At 40.1% G+C, this 22884-nt stretch overlaps 1 protein-coding gene and 1 long non-coding RNA gene across 4 annotated transcripts in view; one reads left to right on the top strand and one right to left on the bottom strand.

Annotated features, from left to right (window-relative positions):
• map3k7 (mitogen-activated protein kinase kinase kinase 7) overlaps window positions 1-16950 on the bottom strand; it is a 24645-nt gene extending 7695 nt beyond the window's left edge. Inside the window, exons 1-14 of one of the 3 annotated variants that reach the window (XM_055016050.1) lie at window positions 16707-16950; window positions 16088-16207; window positions 15876-15986; window positions 14611-14676; window positions 14466-14511; window positions 12866-13004; window positions 10892-11020; window positions 9922-10046; window positions 9342-9472; window positions 8765-8846; window positions 7304-7434; window positions 5463-5610; window positions 4578-4658; window positions 1099-1166 (exon numbers count right to left, since the gene is read on the bottom strand). In XM_055016050.1, the coding sequence (XP_054872025.1) occupies window positions 1099-1166; window positions 4578-4658; window positions 5463-5610; window positions 7304-7434; window positions 8765-8846; window positions 9342-9472; window positions 9922-10046; window positions 10892-11020; window positions 12866-13004; window positions 14466-14511; window positions 14611-14676; window positions 15876-15986; window positions 16088-16180 (1350 nt within the window). In that variant the 5' untranslated portion in view covers window positions 16181-16207; window positions 16707-16950. The remainder of the gene's footprint in view (window positions 1-1098; window positions 1167-4577; window positions 4659-5462; window positions 5611-7303; window positions 7435-8764; window positions 8847-9341; window positions 9473-9921; window positions 10047-10891; window positions 11021-12865; window positions 13005-14465; window positions 14512-14610; window positions 14677-15875; window positions 15987-16087; window positions 16208-16706) is intronic. The other 2 variants (XM_055016049.1, XM_055016051.1) reach the window with 2 other exon arrangements.
• LOC118470041 (uncharacterized) lies at window positions 16927-22884 on the top strand. The gene is made up of 3 exons (XR_004847043.2): window positions 16927-17057; window positions 18885-18964; window positions 21724-22884. It is a non-coding gene; the product is annotated as an uncharacterized LOC118470041 (long non-coding RNA).

Genomic DNA, 22884 nt, shown 5'->3' with positions numbered 1-22884 from the left:
GTCAGCATTTTTTAGTGCCCACAGATGTTACCAATACTGAAAAAAACAGCTCTACACACTACAAATAGCTTAGCATGGTTTCATCCTTGCATTACTATGCTTACCTCCTATGTGCTCTGGATAAACACAACCTGCATTTCAATTGAAAAGATTACACATTTTTGTCATGTGACTTCACCACAGCTCAGTCAGTCATGAATACATGTTTTTTTCATCAAATCTATTTAGCAAAAATGGCTTATTTTTATGCCAAATTTTAAATGAGACTGTCGAAATGAAGCTATTTTGATGAAATATGCTTAGATTCAGTTTTCCCTGAGCTCGGCACATCACAGAAGAGCAGTTCAAGAAAAGTAGAAAATGTGACGACTGCTCCTGTTCATCCAGTTTACATGAATGGTATAATTCTGGTGATTTCTTTAAAGATGACATTCCTTTCAAAGCCGCTGGTGGGTTTTGGGGTTCAGAGGGCTAACTACTATATACTGGCTACAGCAACACCAGTCACATTCTTTCTTTCGGCTTTTTCAGTCAACACTTTTTAACCTGAAGATACATCCACATAGTTTTTATTTTATCTTGTCTCAACAGCTAACAGGAAATTTCTACTGTGTGGTCGCTGTTTTCATTCATTGTAACAGAATGTGTGACTGCAGTGAGTAGAAAGTTTACTATTGTTTCTAGATTCTTTCACTTTAATGTAATGCTGTGAGTGATCAATAATCTCTGCTACCATCAGAAAACTGTCGGTAAAAACATGAGTAACCCAACCATAGTTGCAGTTGCACGAGGTATCTCCTTAGTAGTCTTAGCTCAAGCACATATATTGTGAGGAGCTGTATGTCAGTTACATCGCTGCCATAGTGGCTGCGAATTTAGCATTGATAAACTGTCAATGATGGTAAATGCTGGGCAGACAGATTTTACAGGGGATTATTTGATTCTTCTGTTTTCTCATTGATACATTCACAAATGGGACACTATGAAGAATCTACAAACTATAAAAACTACCTGCCGTCTTTCAGGTTAAAAAACAGCAACTGACGTTAGATTTATTTAAATTCTGTCAGTCATCATTCTGTCAATCATGTGTCTTACCTGGCTGGACTCTGTGCTGATGCCTGGCAGATCCTGCACGGACCGGCGTCTCTGAGGGTCGCATGTGGCTGTGGACGGGGTCAAGGGACAAGGATAGACAGGACAAAGAATGAGACCTGGAGGAGTTTGGGTAGTGGTGGTGGGGGACTGATTCCCATGTTTGCTTGTGGCTTGAGGTAGATCCAGACCCACAGAGCCACATGGGCACAGCTGCACTGATTTACCCCTCTATGTCCCGGCCTGTCAACATTCGCTGTGGTGCGGCTGGAACGTGACCACAGGACTAAAAGCACCCGACCTCACTGACGGTGCACAACAAACATACACACAACACCGCAGACCAAACCTATTCACATCAGCCGCTGGGCCTGCTTATGTGATGAGGGTGCAGTAACGGGCTGATTTGGGTTTGAGGCCTCATGGGAGCTGACAGGTTCTGCTCTCCCAGGTCAACACTCATTCATCCATTGCCCAGAGTAACGCCATGTTGAAACTACCATCTTTGGGGGTCTCTCCTGTGAAGTAACTGCAGTAAAAAAATAATCATACCAACTCATTCAACATGAGCGTGAGTTAAGGTACTAGATAAACTATGTAAATACAGTGACTATGATATTCTCTAAGCAAGTTCATAATAAATCAATATTTTTTCCAGTGTTATAAAAATCGGACATTTCAAAATTTTTTTGTATGTTGCAGACATGATGGTCGCCACAGGATTTGAATACTTTGTGAGCATGATTGTGGTTCATCTTGGAAATTACTAACTCCACTGTGTCACTAAACTCAATCAAATCACACAATATATAATTCCTCTTTGATGAAAAATGTCAGATTTTGCAGTGTAAATGAAGCCTTATTTTTCACCATAATGACCGAAGAGATTTGAATTTGATGATGCACTGTTTCCAGATAACAGAAGATAAAGATGAAAATGAAGCACAGTATTAGAGAAGATTACCAAAATCAGTGTTCCCAATTGTCACATAACAGTAAATGCAAAATTAAGTCATGTGTTTTTTGGCTGCACAAGTTTTCTTTTCCATTGCCAGTGTGTGCATTTCCCAAACTTCACATGACACGGGGTTGATCAAGCTAAATGCTTCATGCCACTCACATTTCAAAACTAACACAGATGGCTGGGTTTATCTGGTCTAGGTGGACTACAAGCTTCTGCGAGCACAATGAAGCCACGAAACATGAAGGGAGACAAGCACATAAACAAGCACTCAGAAAGGAACACAAAGCACTCAGATCTTCACTTTCTGTACCTGCCACTGTTGTCATGAAACTGAACTGAGCTGACACTTTAATAACTAGATACGCGCAGCGCAAATAAAGTCATTTACAAATTAAGTTACAAATTTGGAAGTCAATTACAGACTCACAGGAAAACACTATTTTCCTTTTTTCCCCCTGAATTATGTGGCAGGGGTGTATGGGTACATTTATTTCCCAAAAAACATTTTATCCAGTGTGTGATTTTCTTAAATTTGATGAACTCATGTAGCCCAGTGCACCCTACATTAGTCTATGTCTAGCACGTGGGGAACATAAATTCTGAACTGTGAAACCTACAAGGAAAGATTAGGCATTGCAAACAAATTATGCATATGATATGTTTACACTGATAAATTGCACCTTGCACTTTTTGACATCATGTCCCATTTTGCTTTTGGCCAGCTACAGAAAGGCCATTAATCCTTGTGTGTTTAAACTTTTCAAGATGGTGATATTTGCATTTTTAGATTCTTTAATACATAGCTAAGTGAGTTATGTGCATTTGTGTTTGCAAACTCACCTTCCTAAAATTGCCCCTTGAGGGGCGAATAATGTAGATTAAACAAAATGAATATGTGTTCACTCATTCTAGTCTGACTAGCCCATTAATTCCTAAACACATACAGGGGGTGTAGCTGCTATTTGGAACACAGATCATCTAGCAGTTTATTAGGAACACCTGTGCAATCTGCTGCAATCCAGTACAAAAGCTCTGCTACAAATTTTGCCAATACAAAGCTTGTACATTTCCATTTTTTATTGATAATATCAGAAAGATGAGAGAGACAAAATACCACAAGCTCCATAAAAATGATCAAGTAAAATTCTGACCTTATTGTCTCTGTCAACAAAAACTGAAAATGTGCAAGCTTTGTTCAAATCGCACGGATGTTTCTGAGTAAGTGTTGGATGAGTATAGTCTGGACATTAGGATGTGACAGAGACAGTGGACTGGGAAGACTAGAAGAGGCTAAAACTGTTTGCTGGACCTGTTTAAGTTAACTTATCTCTGGTTCTTAATGTGCAAGCTCCAGTTGTCCAGGAAATATCTACCTCCCAAGCAGCTGCTCTCAACACCTACAAGAAACCATACTTATATTTCCGTCATGCCATGTATGATGACAATAAAGCCATTCTATTCTATTCAAATTATATAAACAAAACAGAGCCACTGTGGTCTTCTGTGTTTCTTTTGCTTTCCTGCTGTCAAAAAATGTATCGCACTGAACAAATGACGGCAATACCTCCCCAACCATAGCTATTTTAAACTGTTACAACACTAACCAGTCGTCACTCGAGAATTATGAGCAAAAGGCCCTCTGTCCAGGTGTGTTCATGCAATGATGAGTGCCATACCTTTAATAACATGCACCAACTGACTCCCTTAGTCACTGGATTAAATTAGCCACTCATTCAATGTGTCTCACACGGCTTCAAAATAGAAGCCTTTTCTGACATCCAGAGCTGTCCCCATTCCTTTCATCCGTATCTCTGCTTGTAATAATAGCTCTGACCCTCAATGTGAGGGAAATTAATCAAAATGACTTTTTCAAAGTTAATGGATGTAAAGAGAGCGACAGAGGAGAAAGAAAAAAAATTAGCCATGCTTTCTCAATGTCCTCTATGCATGAAAGGCAAGGACGAGCTCAAATGCAGAGAACTGGTGTGCCGATTTACTCCTGCTACCAATGATCTGCTGCAGCCAAGCCAGGTAGATGACAAAGAGGACAGGGCCATGAGTTAGGAAAGTTATCTCATCTGTGTCAACTGAGCTGCTGCAATGTGCTTGATTGTTAACTGTTTGCTTTTAGGTGATACAAAGGCAGCATCGCCCTCTGAAGAAGATCAACTCGATAATAGAGACTGGGTAACAAAGGTGATAACAGATGAGAAAGCTCCAATATTAACTCATGTTCTGGTCTTGCCAACTAAAAATCACAGAAAATAAAGAGACATGAGGCAACTCCGATGTGTGTTACTCCAGGACCAGCTCAATTACATTCTGTTTTTTAAATAGCGACTGCCCCCAGCTACACATCCAATTTAAAATTTAACAGGAATGAACATTGTCTGCATTCCTGTGAGGAGTATCAAATGAAGTGACACACAAGAGAGAGCTATGTCAGAGGACAGCAACCCACGGGCTCAGCCAAGCCAGCTCCACCCGATCACCAGGAAGCCCTGTGGTCCAGTGATACCTGTGACGACGATCTTGGGGACATCCAGAATGGTTCCGAATGATGCAGTTTTACGGTGGCCTCGCTTATACTGGGGGGGTGCTGCGAAAACACACATACACACATACAGCTGCATACACAACAAGCATGCAGACAATGACAGACTGAGGGCCCACAGCTGGACTGGAAATGTGGGCCACACACATGCAGAGCATACAGTGTACGTGCAAGGGCAACATGCACCCGTCCATTCCAGGAGCTATGCAGCGAACACTGCGTAGACTGACGGCAGCCACTGCACTACATTTCTCAGCACAAATACCAGCAGGCATTCAACTCCAATGCTGTTTGGACATGAAGTTCAACAAGACAGTCTGAGGACAGAGGGTGTTGATGCTTCAATCACACAAACTCTAGCCATTAAAGCTACATCAAAGGGTGAACAAGTACAAAAAAAAAAAAACAAAACCTGACAGACACTCAAATTTAAATCAAAACTACATGTGGGGAGCTCCTGAGGTTGAATTTCATCATAACAGCAGTTGAGCGTCCACTACTTTCTGTCTTTTAAGGGAGGAAAAATGGTTGACAGCTGGTTCTGACAGGCCTCATTGTTCAGGGGTATATGGTTATATTTATATGAGGAATCAATCTTCAACTCAAAGTGATGAAATCACATGAAAAAATGTACTCAGGTGACAGGATAGCAGCTTCTTGTGGACTTACAGAGGCATCATTCCAACAGGATTTGGTTCAACACTAATGCTTCATGCCTTTCCTGTACAACTTTTCTTCTTCAATAGGAAGTTAAAAAAAAAAAATCACATGATCATGCCAATATGCCTTGATAAGCGTCTTGTTCTGCTTTCCGTGTGTTGCTTTGTGCTGTGTAATGTCTGGTATTACCTGCAGGTGCAAATGGCATCTTGGGTTCCAGCTCTGACAGGTCAGCGCTCATTCTTTTGCTGTCAGAAGATGCCAGGCACTGTGTCCGTGCTGGCAGACTCTCAACGCTGCCCCCTCTGGACAGAGGCAGAGTCCGCAACGGGTCTCCCTGCAAGAACAAAAGAAAATTTCAACACCCATTTCAACTATTGCAGTTTTTTACTCTAATTTCATCTACGGTGTAACCATCACTACAAACATCAATGGCTCTGAAAGCCCCTGAATGTTGAACGGTAAGTACATCCTTAAAATCAGAAGCCTAACTCCAAGCATTTTTAAACACTGCAACAGAGAAGTAAGGGAGCAACAACCGTAGGAACTGACACCCCGCGACTATATGATGTGGGACTTCAAAGTCAGGAGGACAGAGACAAAGCTGGTAATGAGATTTAACAGCTGTGAGAAGCTCCTTCAGTCTCTCTGTGTCTCTGCTGGAAAGACAGGGATCCTGGTGGAGCTTTGACAGTCACTGGAAGCACATTTAAGACCCTTTGAGAGTCAGTCAGTGTCTTCATATGGATGTGAGTATCCCAGACAGGATTGGGTTTCTGAAGTACACTATGGTGACTTAAAATTAAATTTAGATAAGTTGACATTACTAAAAGTAAGGAAAAACCTGGCTGTGCTCCAATGTGGATGTGATCCTTTTGCTCCCCGGACCCGTGTATTTAGGTTGAGTATAGTCCATTAACTTGTAAAAGCCTTTCTGTTTTACAACATACACATGTAGAGAGAATGGCTGCTGTCTAGTGGCAGGTGGCTGTGTAGCATCTTAGAGGCAACCATTAACTGGTGTCTTACATTAATAAATTCTCTAAAATTTGGTTAACCAGCTAATATTTCTGGTGTGGATTAGTAAGGATATAAACATTTAGTTTACTAATCATGCACATCCCTAGAAGAAGCAGAATTTAGCCTTTTGGGAATTAAAGAGTTTAACAAACTTTGTAATTTACACAAAGCATGGCAATGCTGACCTATTCAAGTCTCTAGGAAACAGGTTCAAGGGACACTGTTTTCCCAACATGTGCAATAACAATTTCAAAGCTTCTGCTTTGTGCTTTAGTTGGCAATTAATTGTCATTCAAATAATTTCTATTAATAGTTTGTCTTTCTCTGTTCATTCATACCTCTTATGATTTTAGATTAGCGGAACTGTTACCTTTGACTGCCAGCTTTTTGCTGCAAATTCAACAAATCACTTTCAGGTTATTGGAGTTTTTCATTTGGCCAAAACCAACATGTGTCCACAGCAGTACTGTGGGGTTTGGCTTTGCAACTAAATCCATGACAGTAACGGCAGTAAGATGGTTACTGAAAATCAGTCAAATATTCAGCGTTAAGCGTGTGGGGATAAACAGTTTGTGACATTAAACCATAATAGAAGAAGAGGTGCAAATGGTCAAAAACAAGTACAAACAGAAACATGACATTTCCGTTAGTTTTATCCAACTTTTTAAGATTCAAGTTTTTAATACAGAAGAATAGAAAGAGCATTAACAGTTGCACAAAATGATCACTGTGAGGTCAAAGAATTTCAATCAGGTGGTTATGTAACACTGTGACAGAACAAATAGCCTGTAGCAATCTGTAATAACTTGGATACTAGTACTTATGTATACAGGGATTTGCAGAACCAGTGTTCTGTGATCCATGTAAACCTCCTAGCCCCAATTTAATTAAAACCAGAATAAAACTCATAACAGAAATATTCATGTCCATGTAAACACACTGTTGGGTGCCTGTGGAGTAGAGCCAACAGTGTGATTATGTGTACAGCAGTTCTTTGAACAAGGCCTTACCTTTGGCTTGAAATGAGGTGCAAACTGAGGCGTAATCTTGATAGTGTCGTTGCTCCCTTGAGAATCACTGTGCTCCATGTTCGCATCACTTTTGTTGCTAGTGCTGGTGCCGGTGTAGTCTATATATGAACCTGTTATTTCCAAAGACAAGGGAAAGGAGTCAGGTTCATGCATTCTCAACTGGGGTCAATTTCTATTAAGTCTGATGTTAATTTTGTGGAAATCTGGTGGAAAATACCTGAAAATAGCTGTAGAAAAAGTACAAAAAATGTAGAGACAGATGTAGATATTTGAAATGAACTGCAAAGTCCCAACAGCTGTAAATGTTTTTCTAATTCAGTTCAAGTCCTTTGCCTTCACGAAGTAACAGCCTTTTGTTGTCATGTTTTTCTGTCTTAAGTACCGTTAAATCATTCAATGGATTGAAATTCAGGGACACACCTGAGCCAAAATGTCAAAAACAACACAGCAAAAAATGAAAATGGCCTTTAAATGGAATGATGCCATTGTAAAATCCTTCAATTAGTTTTATGGACAGGTGTACTTCCCATTAATAGGGCTATGTGGCTCTATGGGTCATGCAAACTTAAGCAAAATGGCCATATTAATCAATTAAGTTCTGTGTTTATTTTCAGCCAAACATCTAAGTGAAATTCAAAATGAATCATGTAGAAATCTTATTTCTTGACAAGCTGCAGGGAGCACAACCCACTCAACCAGATACACGCTATTTGCACAATGTTTTGTGTTACTCATTGCTTCTCCAAATCTGCACAACAAAGGTGGAGAGTGCTAAGTGAGCACGTATTACAGAGCAACAATAGCCACATTAATGGGATTTACTCATTTTTGAAAAAACAACACAACAAAAGAAGGCCCAACCTTCCTTAACATAGAGGCTCACTTTTCCCATTTGTTATCATTGTTTGTGACAAGCACAGCTGGTTTCTGAGAGACGAGGCCGTGATGTGACTGGCAGAGTGTGTTTATCAAGCAACACACCCTCCAGTTTATATTCTGCTTTGTGCTGCTACACCTACATGAACCAAAACAGCAGGTGAACTTGGCTGCGAGCGCTTTCTAAACGGCTCCATGTGTTGACACCCAGGGAGCACCAGAGCTTCTGTGCTGCTCAGCTAACACGCCCCTCATGCTATGCCTTCTATTTGAACATGGTGTGAAACTACCAGGAAATCTGTGTTACTTGTTTTACTGAAGGCAGAAAAAATAACTGACATTTTTGTTCCAAACAGGATACAACTACTGGCTGGTAGAACAAAAAAAAAAAAAAGAAGATGAGTAAAAAGATTTTTCAACAAAATAGCTCTACTGACAAAGAAATGATAAGCAGCAGTTTTAAACATATTGAGAACCATTTCATTGTAGTGTGCTGATAACCAGTCACTATACTTGTTAAGTAATACAAATGTATTGTTCAGAGTGTGAAGATGAGTCCTGTACCTGTGCTGGTAGCAGAGTTGCTCTGTCCCTCATCTGAATACTGGTACGGATATTGCAGGGGTTCATCAAATCCTGGAAAGTACTGCAAAAGAGAAATTAAAAACATTCCTCCTGAGCTGTGGTTATATTTTGAGTTACAAATGTAGATGGTGATATACTGAGTTCAAGCTTTTAATGTCCATTAATTACATACATTAATAATGGGTTAATGGCTCCCATATGACTATACACTGCAGGTAGATTTAAAAATGTACTTTCATTCCACTCTCTGTGATTTGGCCCTCTGGGGTCTTAGCCACATTCTTTACAGTTTTTTTCACCATAACTTGGCCTATTTGAATATGTGTGCTGCTGTAATATCACATTTATACATAGGTAAGTAAAAAGTAATTTCTAATTGTCATTTTTTGCATGGTATGTTAAGGTAACTGACAAAAGTATTATTTGAGAACTACTCCAACAGCCTACTGGAAATGCTACAACTGGAAAAACCTAGAGGGTCAGGTTTATTGATTCATCCACTCCAGTTTAATAAAAGCCTTATACAGATGGTAAGCAGTGTGAGACGACAGATCACCTTCATTAGATGAGTCATGATCTTCACTATCTCCTCCATGGAAGGCCTCTGAGAGGGGTCTTTAGACCAGCAGCGTGTCATCAGACTCTCAATGGGCTTGGGCAAATTCTTGATTAAAGGCGGTCTTGTGCCTTAATGAAAAAATGAAAATGAAGTAATTGCTCACGCACAGTCAAAGGAACAAATAACTTTTGGCATCACACAAGACAAGAAAAAGAAATATTGCAAATTTATTCCAAACCCCCTGCCTCCTGTTGCTCGAGTCAGTAATGACTCAGGCAGGCAGATTCAGTGGTGAAAAATATTAAACTTGTCCCCTGGTATTATTAGTGTCCCATTAGCATTCTCCTCCATCAATCTCTGCATTGGAATAAACTGCAGGGAGTGCTGCACAGGTCAACATGTCTTTTAGCTGTTCTCCTCTGCCAGACGCTTTACTTTGACAGTCTCCCAGCAGGCCTAGCTGAGCAGACACGTCTCAGGACTCACAGTGGCTGACAGCTGGACGTGGCCTTTGCATTCCCGCCCCCGAACACACACACACACACACACACACACACACACCCAGACTGTGACTCACCGTTGTGCACAGCCCACATAATGCGAAAAGCCGGTCCTCCTATTTCATCAAAGGGCTTCCTGCGAGTGATCACCTCCCAGAGAATGATCCCCCAGCTGAACACATCACACTTCTCGCTGTAATTGCTGCCTGCAAGTACAGAGGAAACCACAGCAACACTTAGGTCCTTTTCAAACAAGGAAAAAAAAAGACTCAGCTTGACATCACTGACTGACTGATAAAGGCAATTCTCTGTGGCACATTTGAGATGAGAGCGAAGGATGTGCCTGGGAAAGCACACCAGCTTTTATCTCATTTCTGCTTTCAGAGGGGAGGAGAGTGAAAATAAGGGAGCAATTTTTACCAAGGAACAGCTCCTGTGTTGCTTAATTACTCAGCCTGTTATTGCAGAATTAAAGTGCACATCACACACCTATTTTAAAGTTGCTGTGCTGGGGCGTTCTGATAGCATTTCACACTGATGCAAATTAGTTGGGAAGAGTTCATCGAGAGGGCAAAGTAAGTTGTTTAATTGCACTGGAGCCTTGTAACTTCCCTCCAAAAACAAGATAATGACTAGGCATTAATTCATCTTTCCTCCTGACCCCCTCGCCAAGAACATATCTCATCATGTAGAGATACATTAGGCTCCTGGCTGAATGAGAACACAAATTTCTACACCGTAGTCTCCCGGGGGAAATAAAGCCACTAGCATCACTCCATTTATCTTCTCACCATGCTTGGGCGACTACCATCAATAAAGCGGAAGAGTATGGTGGCTGATGATGAATCAAGAATTAATGCCTACATGCTGGGAGCGCTAAGCTGCAATTAAGGTGAAAGGTGGCAAAGCAAAGTTGGGTGCGAGAAAGATTGTATATAAATGGGTAAACTCAGGACTTGGAGAAGTTTGCCGTGATAAGTTTGGTTAAAAATCTGCTGAAATGACAGTTATCTCAACCTCTTTAAATAACCAAAATGCCTGTCATACTTGCCTTCAAATACTTCTGGGGCCATCCATGCTGCACTTCCTTTGTTGTTGGTCATGTGTGTCTGAATGTCACATGCTGTTCCAAAGTCACATATCTTCAGCACGGTGCCTCCAGCCACTAGAAGCAGACTGCAACAAAGAAGGCAAGGCATAAACCCTGTTAGATGCCAACAGTGTCTTGAACTTCATTATCAATATCAAATCTAAAGCTTTTAGACTTGTTCAAGTAGAAACAAAGCGCTGTTATAAGCTACAGGTACCATGTACATGTTAACACTGAAGTTTCAAAGCGTTTTAACCTGTGACCACTTTTGTCTTCTTCAGACAGCTTGAGATTAATCATCTAAGGAAAAAACTACAACATATGGTCGAAAGCGATTACACATGAAATGAAATAAATTCCTATACAACAGAGGAGAGTTGACAATTGTCACAGTGTGTGACATTGTTATTCTTAGAAACAGCACAACAGTTCTCTAGGAAACAGACCAGCTGGTCATTCCCAGAGAATACTGCCAGGAGCTTTCTTTCCACCACACCAGGGTAAACAACATCTGAGATCAAAACATCCTTCAAAATGCTTTGTCAGGGTCAGACGGATTAAAAAAAGCACTACATGTTGCTTCAGGTACTTTTGAGATAATACAACCCAGATGACAAAACCCTTCACAGCAATCTCTAACCCTGTGAGGAAGGATTTTATACCTCTGGGTTTAAAACAACAATATTTTTTCCACTGCTATACCAGCATAGAAATAAAACATTTTGAAATTCCTCCCAAATATATACATAAATCTGTACTTGTATGTATTTTATTCGCCAATGTGGTACATTTAGAGTCCCTATTTTTGTCAAACACTGCATTAACGTTGCGAGCTAAATTAAATTCATGAAGCAAATGTGTTGGCCTAAACTTTAAAGCTTTGAAATGCTGAAAAGTATTTGTCAACATTAAGTATAGAAAAATGGAAAAGCATCTACAAGCTCGCCAACAGTTACTGCATCTTATAAAAATGTTGATATTTTAAAATATTGCTGTGTCTGACTTACTAAATCCCTTCATACAATCTATTTATACACACTGATAAGCCAAAACATTTTGACCACCCCTTTCTAATATGCTTTAGGTCCTCTGTGTGCCATTAAAACTGCTTTGACTCAGTGGGCCTGGACTCTAAAAGACCTCTGAAGATGGCCTGTGGTGTCTGGTACCAAGATGTTATTAACAGATCCTTTAAGTCCTGGAGATTTCTTTAAAGAGCTGCTGCAGGTCAGAATTTTTCCAGCACATCCCTCCAACATCCTGTGGTCACGTCACGGTCTCCACTGTCAGCAGGCATTCATTGCTGACGCCCGTAAGCACCTTATAAGTTGATCCTGTCGTCTAACCGACATGATATGGCTCTTGTAAAAGAGGTCCGGGTCTTTACACCTGCCCATTACTCTCATGTCTACTCTCATGCTGACAAGATCCAGCAGGTGATTCATGCGTTGTTATGCTTTGGCTCCTCTGTGTATTGTAATCTTCATTTCAAAGTTCTGGTAGTTTTTGTAATGACGTAATAGAAGTTGTAATATTTAGTTTTGTGAAAGAAACTGAGACAGTGAAAGAAACATTACAGAAACTGGAGAACTAAAACACAGAAACAGCGGTTGCTCACAGTATTGCACACATGTAATTAGCCCTTTGAAATGTCTCAGAGCATCTTGAAAAGTGCTCTAAAATGCATCTTTTAATATTATTTTCATTATCAATCACCTACAATCCTACTCTGACATCTCTGCACACCTAAGAATTCCAGCTAAGATGCAATAACTGCATGTAAAGATCTTGTCCACTTTTACCTCCTAACATCAGATAGTGTGACCAGTATAAAAGTGCAGTACATAAATCAAACTAGTATAAAATGATAAGGCACTTTGTTGGCAAAATGAAATGGGAGACAGGAGTGTGTGAGGTGAGGAGGAGCATACTTGGGTGGCTTGAGGTCCCTGTGAATGAGAGCCTTTGGTTTCATGCCATGGAGATAGGCCACGCCCTGGGAACACTGTAAACACCAGCTCATGGCATGGGAAGCAGTGTAATAGGGGAGGGGTTCAGCACCATGCAGCACTGTGGACAAGAGAACACAGTCACAAACCACACCACCACAGACAACAGACCATCACAGGAACCAAGCAGAAAGCTGGGCCCTGTAGTGGAACATGGCGCTGTCATACACACAACAACACCCACACACACAAGCCTTATACATGGGGATAACTACCTTCCTGCTATGGCTTCTGTAACAAGTGATTTCCAGTAGAGAAAACTGAGACCAAATTGCTCATAAACCGAATATCATCAAAGTTATAGTACCAAACTCTAGCTCCCAATAGGAACTTTGATGGAGATTCAGTAACAACAGAGAAGAAGCAAGTGTGAAGGACAGCAGAGCCCCGTATTATGGGAATCCACATTCTGTTAATAAACTAAAACTCTCCAATCCACTTGTAAATGAAAGTTATTTCAATCACTGATATGTTTGGAAGACAGATACAAGTTTTAATCAAAGTAGAAACTATCTTTAAGGTATTATCTTAATTATCTGCAATGATTTTTTCACAATTGAAAAGCCTGTAACTACATGCAAAAACAATAACATTTAAGTGATTCAAATTCCAATTCATTACTATTTGGTTCTACTGTTTGTAATCAATATAGTAATTTTTTTCTCCAAAGTACTTAGTAGGATCATAGCAACATTGCTACGCCAATATGTCCGACAATCAGACAGATTGTAACAAATAAACAAGTTTGCAGGATTCTCAAAATAGTTGTATTTGGGAGGACACAACCCTAAATGTTGATAATAACCCCTTGTCGTAAAATAAAAACTCTGTGCATGCAACTACGGTATCAGAGACAGCTCAAAGTTGATGCAGGCTGAGGATATTTTTGAAAGATTTGTCTTCCCTGAGGTTTGTTTAAAACCCACAGAATGTCTGACTGCTTGTTTAGCTATTCTTAGAGCTCAACAACTGTCTCTAGAAATACAATCTTAAATTCTTAAATTAAAAAAATGATCTAAACTTTGAGAATAAGATTCAAATTGCAATTCACAGGATTATCTTTCAACTGGAAGCTGTGACGTGCCAACTCCAAGTGACAGATAAACTGTGAGTAAAAAATATGGTCAGCTTTAGTGGTCCATGTCCATTTAGAGAGCAATCTTTTATGAACAAAATCAACCAATGTCCTGCTTATTCAGAACATTAATCTACTGGTCTAAAGGTCTAAGGTGCTGATGTCTGTGGAAAAGATAATACAGTGTTACTGCTGTATGTTACACCTCTCTACTTCACAGGTCCATTTTAATACTTACTGGGGAGACAAACAAGGCTGTACTGCATGTCACTGTGCAGAGACTAGTTTGTAAAGGAATCAGACAAGTGGCTGAACATGCAAACAGTGGGAGGTTCAACTCAACAGGGCTGCTTCTCATGTCTGTGCAAGGCTGTGCTCATTTCACCAGTAGAAAAGTGGAACAAATGCCGTCATCAGTGATACAACAGAACTGTTTTGTAGACTCACCATTGTACAGTGATCCGCCTTCAGCATATTCCATCACAAGGCAGACCTGAGTGGGAAAGAAAACCATCAAAAACACAGAGTCAACCAGAGAGACATTACAAAGATTATAAGAGCAGAACATGTACTGACATTGTAGTTAACTTACGGGACTATTGCAAGAGCCGTACAACTTCACAATATTGGGGTGATTCACACGTGAAAGCTGTCGGAGCTGGAGGCAAAGAGGAAATATTATACACAATTCCATCTGCATACATGCTGTTTGGAGGGATGTACTACGAGGCAAAGTTGACATAGCCAAGTTTTCTCACTGTTACCTGGTTGACAAAACCTAAAATCCCAATAGGAGACAACAGGCATCAACAGTGGTTATCATCTATTTTTGTTAACCCCAGTTTCTTCATCAGGCTGCGTGTGCCATCCCATTGAGAGGGGCATTTGATATATAATTTGACTAATCTTTGCACAAAGTGGACCGATCGTGACACCTACTTTTATCAATAGGAACAGGCTGTTTAAATGGAGAGCTACATAGAATCTAAAAATGTATTACAGTACAGTGCAATGCAGATAATGCAAGAGAAGAATGCTGGTAGACATTTGTTAACTGTGTAAGTAGATATATTATTTTATCACTCAGTATACTTTCAATGCAACTGCATATTTCTACTGTGATAACTGCACATTACAGTGCTTTATACATTCAAACATAATGCTCAACAACTGCTTTTAGGTCCAACCCTGACCCATAATAAAGGACACGTGGAAGGCACTTTTGTTTCTGGCCAAATGAAAGCTTCAAAGCTATGAAATTGATGTTATTGAATATGTTCCTGTGATAAATACCAATGGATGCTCAATCTCAGCAGTTTAAAATGTATTTGGCAGCAAATCAGGACCAAGCATTGAAACATATTTTTCTGCAATATCAACTGAATGCATGTCAGTTCCCAAGGCAATGCGGTGCATCCACTTACTGTAAGTGCACAGCGTCGTTCAGTGGCAATACTAACATACAGTTCAAGAAATGAGTAGCTATAACGTATTCCTTCAACTGAGAATCAAAATCACTCAGAGAGAATATGGCTAGAAAAAAATGGCATAAAGGTAGCACGTCTTACAGTTGATTTAAATCTGGAACATAATCAGGATAAACAAGAACCAACTTTAACTCACGCTTTAGGCTTAACATCCTTTGCTTAATAACCCATAAACCATGCTTCATACCGCAACCCTCAGCACCTTGAGTATGCAAATATTTATCACCAATTCTGTCATTACATGTGCTCTGATCTACTACTGCTGTTGACATTGATATTAAATGCAACATGTACAACTCTGACATTAAGCTTTGACTGAGTGTCTCAACTAAATATGTTGTAGTAGTGAGGAATAACTCAATAACAATACCTCAACAATAAAGGCTTTCCTCTCTGATTCGCTCTCAATGGTCTTGATTGCAACATCTTTGCCTTTCCATTTGGCTTTGCAAACAACTCCAAAAGCTCCTCTCCCCACCACCTGAAAATGGACAGTTAGCAAGCAAGTTACCACCAACTAAATACAAGTTTCATGTACATACAGCCTTAACCGGAGAGACCACAAAAACAAACAAAACCTACCTCTTCAACTTCAATATCCTCATAGTTAATTTCTTCAAATGGATACCCAGGTGGTGTTTCAAGCATGTCGGCGGATGGTAACGTTAGAGACATTACTAGCTAACGTCAGCTAGTAACTTACTGGAGGGAAAAAACATATTAAAGACAGAATGTCAGTGGTACCGTATAATTACAGCTAAATTCAGGACAGTGATGCGCCGACATGCAACAAGACATCTGTCATAATGGCACAATTGTGTAACTAGCATGTCATTACTAAAGGACGTGATAAATTAGCATAATAAATACGCTATCCATTTAAAAATCAACAACAGTCACACAGTCTTACTCTCACATTCAGTAACGAGCTGTCAAACAAGGTAAACAGCCTCCTGTCAGCTTCTACCAGACTACTATCATGCAGTCAACCAGCTGGCTAACCGCTTAGCTTAACTAGCAATGCTAACTGTAGCTAACCTGAAAAACTACCGCAGAAAGTCATGAGTGTCCAAAGTTAGCTTTTGGCATGCCTAGAGCTAAGTTACAGGCATTAACCGTCAGCGTAGACCACAATTTAACGTTACAACACCACAACGGTAAGTAAAAACAAGGCCTGCGGTGTATTAGCTAGCCAGCTTACGTTAGCTAGCTGGCCTGCTTGCTAGCGCTAGCTACCGGGACTTTTTAGCTTCAACAATCCAACCGTTCGCAGTTGAGTCGTCACCAGCGCCGGCTCTGTGGACATGGGGAGATTTTCTACTATTCATGTACGGGAAACCGAGGAGTAACGTCCATTTTTAGAAATAGTCTTTCTCTCTCCACTTGACAGCCAGACATAACTTTTTTCACAACTCGTCTAGCTGGCTTGCTAGGAGTGTTTTTTTTATTCTTCGCAGTAGCAGCTCCATCAGGAAGTGTGTGCGCACTGCAATTCCGTCCCCTGAAAGAGGAGCTCGCAGTCCAACATATTAATAAGAGGCTCATTTGAAAGGTAAACATGTATATTTTTGACGTCGTTTGTGTAATTCTATTTTATAAACGTCAGTGCAACTTTAACTGAGTTTTACTGGGGCTCCATTCCCATAAGAGGGGAGCCAAATTGGAAAGCAGCCAAGCAAGCTCTTTTCCTAAAATAATTTATGAATGAATTATAAATTCTTCTATTTTGTTTTCTTTCACCATTTTGAATTGAACTTAATTTTCTGTAAGTGTATATGCTGAAAAACACATTCACTCTAACACTCGGACACTATCACTACAATATAAATATTCACTGTTCAAATCACCCAAAAACTTTTTCCCAGAGCTTTCATCTGCACCTGACAGGCTTCATCAGTTGGTAAGTTTGCTAAAAGAAGAGTTTGGTAAACCTCAACTCATCTGAGCAAACTACATCCACTCACTACCTGTGAAATGGGGTGAAAAACCCTAAAATGATCTTTCACTGAGGATTGTTTCATCAAACTTATTTTTGAGTATTTTCATTCTTTGTTTTCTTTTTTTTTTTTTTTTTACATTTCAGCTCAAATAAATTGTAGTAATAGCTGCCACTGCTGGTATTTTCATGCAAATCCAGTGATCAGAATATGAAACATGATGCTTTGTCATAAAATAAACTTCAATTCACTGTAATTCTGTTGATTTATATTGCATCAATTCACATCATAAGTCATCTCAGAGAACTTGACATGGTAAGGTCCAAGCTGTCAGTATTATATTATTGAGAAAAGTGCACCAAATCCCACAATTGGGAAAAAACCCTCCTTTTCAACTGAAGTTCAACCTCTGAGAGAACCAGGCTCAGGAAGGGCGACAGTCTGCCTCAACTGGCTAGGTTGAGGTTGAAGGGGAGAAAGAAAAGAATAGCAGAAATAAAGAGACAAACAACGTACAGGAGAGCAGTAAACACTCGGGAGGTTGGTGAGGCCATTAACTGCAGATCAGAAATGTGTAGCTTCAGAGCCAGAGATACCTGCAGAGAACACAAAACACAAACTACGGGGGAGAGAAGGCATAAAGTTAATGGTGTGCAATAATTGAATATAAATACATGGGAGGTAGGTAAAATTAACTCCATCTCACAAACTTTCATCATATATTATAAATAATGACATACACTGACAGGGGACTGTCTGCTGACTGCTTTTACTTTGGATTATTTGAGTACACTTCTCTCATAATTCTGGATAGAAAATTTCAGTGCAAGAACATCACTAAAAGATCTAAAGACTTCTTTACCAATGCTGGGTTGGGTTTTTATATTCAGTGTTGTGTTAAATACAACTTGTTGGTTTGAAGTGCCTTTTCCAGTTTTTCTCTACTGACCTCTGAGTTCACAAGCAGTTCTGCTGACCTTTGATGGAACAATTTAGCCTCGCAAGCAACACATTCCTTGATCAGGCAAGTAACACTTACATAATGTCAAAATTACATTTGTGAGGAGGGATGTTATATAAACACAGCACTTGATGAATGCTAATTACATGCTCCACACACAGGGAGTAATAAAGCAAGTTCCCAATGGAGGCTTTCCAAACCACTAGGCAAGCACAACTCATACTAATGAGCATGAACTAATTTGTTGTGATATTGAACAGAGGGTTGTTAATAGCAGGAGCCATCCCTCTCCCCTGAAATAATTATTCTAATCGCTCATTTCAAAGGTGATTAAAATGCTTTCACCTGGCAGTTTTTCTGGGACTACCTGCACCGGCATATGGTTTGGGACCTACGGTCAACAGGAAGTTGCCTGTTGGTTTACTCGTTCAGCTGCCTAAATTCTTCTGAAGACCTGATGAGTCTGTCTCCTTCTGGACAGGTGACTTTTACTGCTAGTAAAGGAGGCGTCCTTGCTGCCCTGAGGTGTCATCAAGCCCGGAGGTGACGGCAGTGATGAAGGTGGGTAAACTCTTCTAATGCCAAACTGACATGGACCAGCTGGGGATGGAATTTAATGCTGTCTTTGAAAGAACACATTACAGTTGTCATCACGGCTTCATGAGGCATTCAGGAAGTCATATATGAATGTACAAGGATTATACACAGAAGCAGATTTTCAAAACTTCCTTGCTTAGTACAAGTGCTTTCAAAGGAAATATTAACAAAACTCTAAGTTTTAGTTTGGTTTCTGCACACCAAAGAGCTCTTTAATAACAGCATGGTGCATTCTGATGGAAGAAAATGTTCTGGTGCTTTTGCATGTCAGTTATGCTTTTGATAGCATGAACCACTCTAACCAAGGCAACCAATACTGGATTGTTTCGGTCAATATCTGACATATAGACCATTGATCTGAATCTGATGATTAATCCGTCTTCTTAACATGGCATTGTGAAAACCAGTCTTACCATCATGGATAGGGGACACACACAAAGAATCCTACAAATGGGGATAACGGTGCACAATTTCACTCTGTCCGCAAAGATGTTACAAGTGTTGGGGTTGGATGTACACATGACAAGAAGCGGATGTAGTTCTACAAAAAAACACCACCTTCACGCACCTGACCAGTCGCAGTGGGAACTAGGTGTTCATTTTTGCTTTGTAAAGTGGATGTGAGGGGGTGACAGGTGCAGAGTTACAGAAATTGTAACAAAGATGGTGTTTGACCTTCAAACAAGCACTTTGGTAAGAGTATAGTGGCTCTTTAATGCAAAAAGGGAGAGTATCTCTGGAGAAAGTTACAGAAATTGTAACTAGATAGTGTTCGACCTTCCAACAAACACTTTGGTTGGAGTGTACTGATGTTTTGGATGGATATGTCAGGGGCAGCACTGACATGAGTGCTTCTCCTTCTACCTCTTTGACAGCAGGCCTTCAGTCATAGTTGATAACTATGCCTGCTAATCTGAAAATCTGTCTTATGTATGCTCAAAGGTCCTGTCCTCGATCCTAATTCTGTCTCCCCCTCTACAGATAATGAGCTGTTTCAAAGGTATCTCTAAACCCTGCTTTCCTGATGATGTTAGATTATCTGTGAAGTTAAAGTGCAAAAAATGTCGCCAAATTTGTAAGTTAAAAATGGTGTATGTGGGATAATTTGGTACAGAAGTAATTTTAGGTTTTGGCCTCAGGCAGACTTGTCCTCAAGACAAAAGAAAACCTTTGTTCTTTATCATTTTCTGTTAAATGTTCCCTTCAGAGTCTAGGTATTACTTTTGATGAGAGATTGACTGTTGACCAGCATGGGAGTGTTTGATTTGATTGTTTTCTCCATTTGAGGAACATTGCTAATCTATTCCTTTTGTGCCTCAATTTGAGATGCAACATGCAGCATGGAAGCTCATCTCATGCTTTTATTTCATCCCATCTGAACCATGTCTTCATCTCTCATTAGCATAGATCCATATTCCTGGATCTATGCAATTCCTGGATTGCTTGCAAGTGTTCCAAGGATCACAGGGGTTGCTGCAAAACGTTTGGCCAAGTCTCTAGTGATACCACTGTTTTCATATCCTGGATTCATACCAAATTCAGGATCAAATTTGAGATGACTGTGACCACATGGAGAACTCACCTTTCTACATTAGAGAATCACTGCAGTCCTGCACAAGCAGCAGGTTTCTGAAGTCATCTGATTTGCTGATTTGCAGGTTATTTATCACTACAGATTCTGGACATCAGATATATGGATACCTTTGAAAAGCTGCTCACATTTTCATTTAACTTCACTTTTTCAGTTCTGTGTGTATTGACTTGTCTTTATTGTGAAGCACTATAGGATGTTTGCTCCATAAACTACCGTCTCATGCACAGTAGGTATCAGTGTGTTATGTGTCTTCATGACCACAGGGTGTTGCTGTTGTACTTCCAACAGCTGCCCTCTTATTCTGATGAGCCTGATCGTGATCAGTCACAGTTCCCTGTTTTTACACTTATATAAGGCCAGTGTATTTCATCTGTTTGTGAGCCAGTACATACAGGAATTTCTCGCAATTAGAATGCATTCATTTATATTCTTATGTCAGCATCAGCACTCTCCTACACGGGAAATAATCTGTTTCCTCTGCTAAGTCGTATGATTGATTACGGTTCACTCGTGCAGCTGATGAACATTTGTCTTGTGTTTATAGCTTTTAAGTGCCACGAGCACTGCAGGTTGGCATTATGAATATCTCTGTCCCTGATAAGACTTACATTGTTTAATTAGAGTGGAAAGAAAAAGACTGCTGTTTGCAAATATACACCCAAATCATTTTCTATAAGTGGAGCAACTGCCACCGCTGCTCCCGCCCCACCCCAACAAGTAAACAGCGTAGACACTGGGGACTGTTGCAAAGTCATTTTGCAAAATCATTTTAACTTTATCTAAATGCTTCGTTCACTTGCGGTGAATTCATTTGACAGATGAAATACATCACCTGAAAAATAATCCCATAGGCTAATTAGTATTAGTCTGAGCAACTGTTTCTGCAGCGTGCACACAGCTGAATACCCAATAGAGTCGCTGAGAGAATCAAAGAGCTACACCTGAAAGAGTGGCTTAAATCCAATAGAAGTCTCTTTAAAGACTGTAGCAATGGGGCTATTACAGCCAAGGTATGTTCAAAGCCCAGGTAGAAATGAATGCATTATTTGCCTTCTCTCTGTTCTCACTTGAAGAGCTGATTTGAATCAGATTTCCACCCCCTGCCTCCCCCTCCCATCCTGTTCACCAGGTGACAAAGCAACTCCAGCGCGGCGCAGTTGGAGGTGGCTGTACCACCACGGAGAACCAGCTGAGAGTGACCTTTCTGCATTGTTCCACCAATGCATCAGACTTGATAAGTGGCCCAGAGAGGGCGAGCACAGGGGGCGACGCTGCCTTTATACGCAGCCTCCCCCCTCCTTTCCTTACCAGAAAGCCCGTGTGATGAGCCCATTATTGTCTCTCACGTGGGATAATGTACCCGGTCAGGCTGATATGAGGGGAGTGGATGACCTTTTCATTCTGAACATTAATGCTACCTTTTAGGTGAGTTTTAGGGCATGAGTTGGTGCACAGGACAAGACACCTGCCACCTGCCTGGTGGAATATCCTGTGGCAGGCTGCGTGTTTATTTTTTCGTCATGTTTAATGAGGTAAAAATATTGCACTCGGATGCCCTCCACTTTTATTACTTTCTACTGTGGAATTTACCTTTATTAAAAAAAAGGCAAAATGTCTTGAGGCAAATTAGGCTCATTTTTGATGTCACTGGTGTTGGAGTAGTATTTCACTTTTTAAAAAATGCTTTACTGCACTGGAGCACATTAGGGCAGGCTGAGGCTGGCTTTTTTTGCCCTCAGAGACTATGGTGTCATTTAAGGTTTTTTGAAGCATGAGGATCATACTTTAGTTCATGTTAGAATGAGGCTGATAATATGTCACACCTATAGATGTCAAGAATGACAATACTATGACACTGAAAAGGGTGATTTGTTGTTAACTGAATTGCTTCAGCTGGTAACAAACAACTGAATTAAGTTCATCAGGATTAAGTTACCAACTAATAGCACTGACACAGTTTTAAGTTAGACGTTCTTAAATTATTTGATTCCTCTCAGATGAACAGTTTGCGCTGCTCCAATTTCATTTTAAAGGAAGTCAACTTGAAGTTTCTAATTTTCTAAGTTACATGTAAAATGTAAAAACATGATCTTGTTGTTAGACTTTCTTTTTCTGTAATTTTAATCCTACTCAAAGATCTATCTATCTATCTATCTATCTATCTATCTATCTATCTATCTATCTATCTATCTATCTATCTATCTATCTATCTATCTATCTATCTATCTATCTATCTAAGGCTAAAGGAAGATGATTTGCAGGTCAATTGAGACTCAGAGGGGTGCTTGCT

Source organism: Amphiprion ocellaris, chromosome 12, assembly GCF_022539595.1.
Source record: "Amphiprion ocellaris isolate individual 3 ecotype Okinawa chromosome 12, ASM2253959v1, whole genome shotgun sequence".
NCBI classification, from domain to species: Eukaryota; Metazoa; Chordata; class Actinopteri; family Pomacentridae; genus Amphiprion; species Amphiprion ocellaris.
This window is presented reverse-complemented; position numbering and strand designations above follow the sequence as displayed.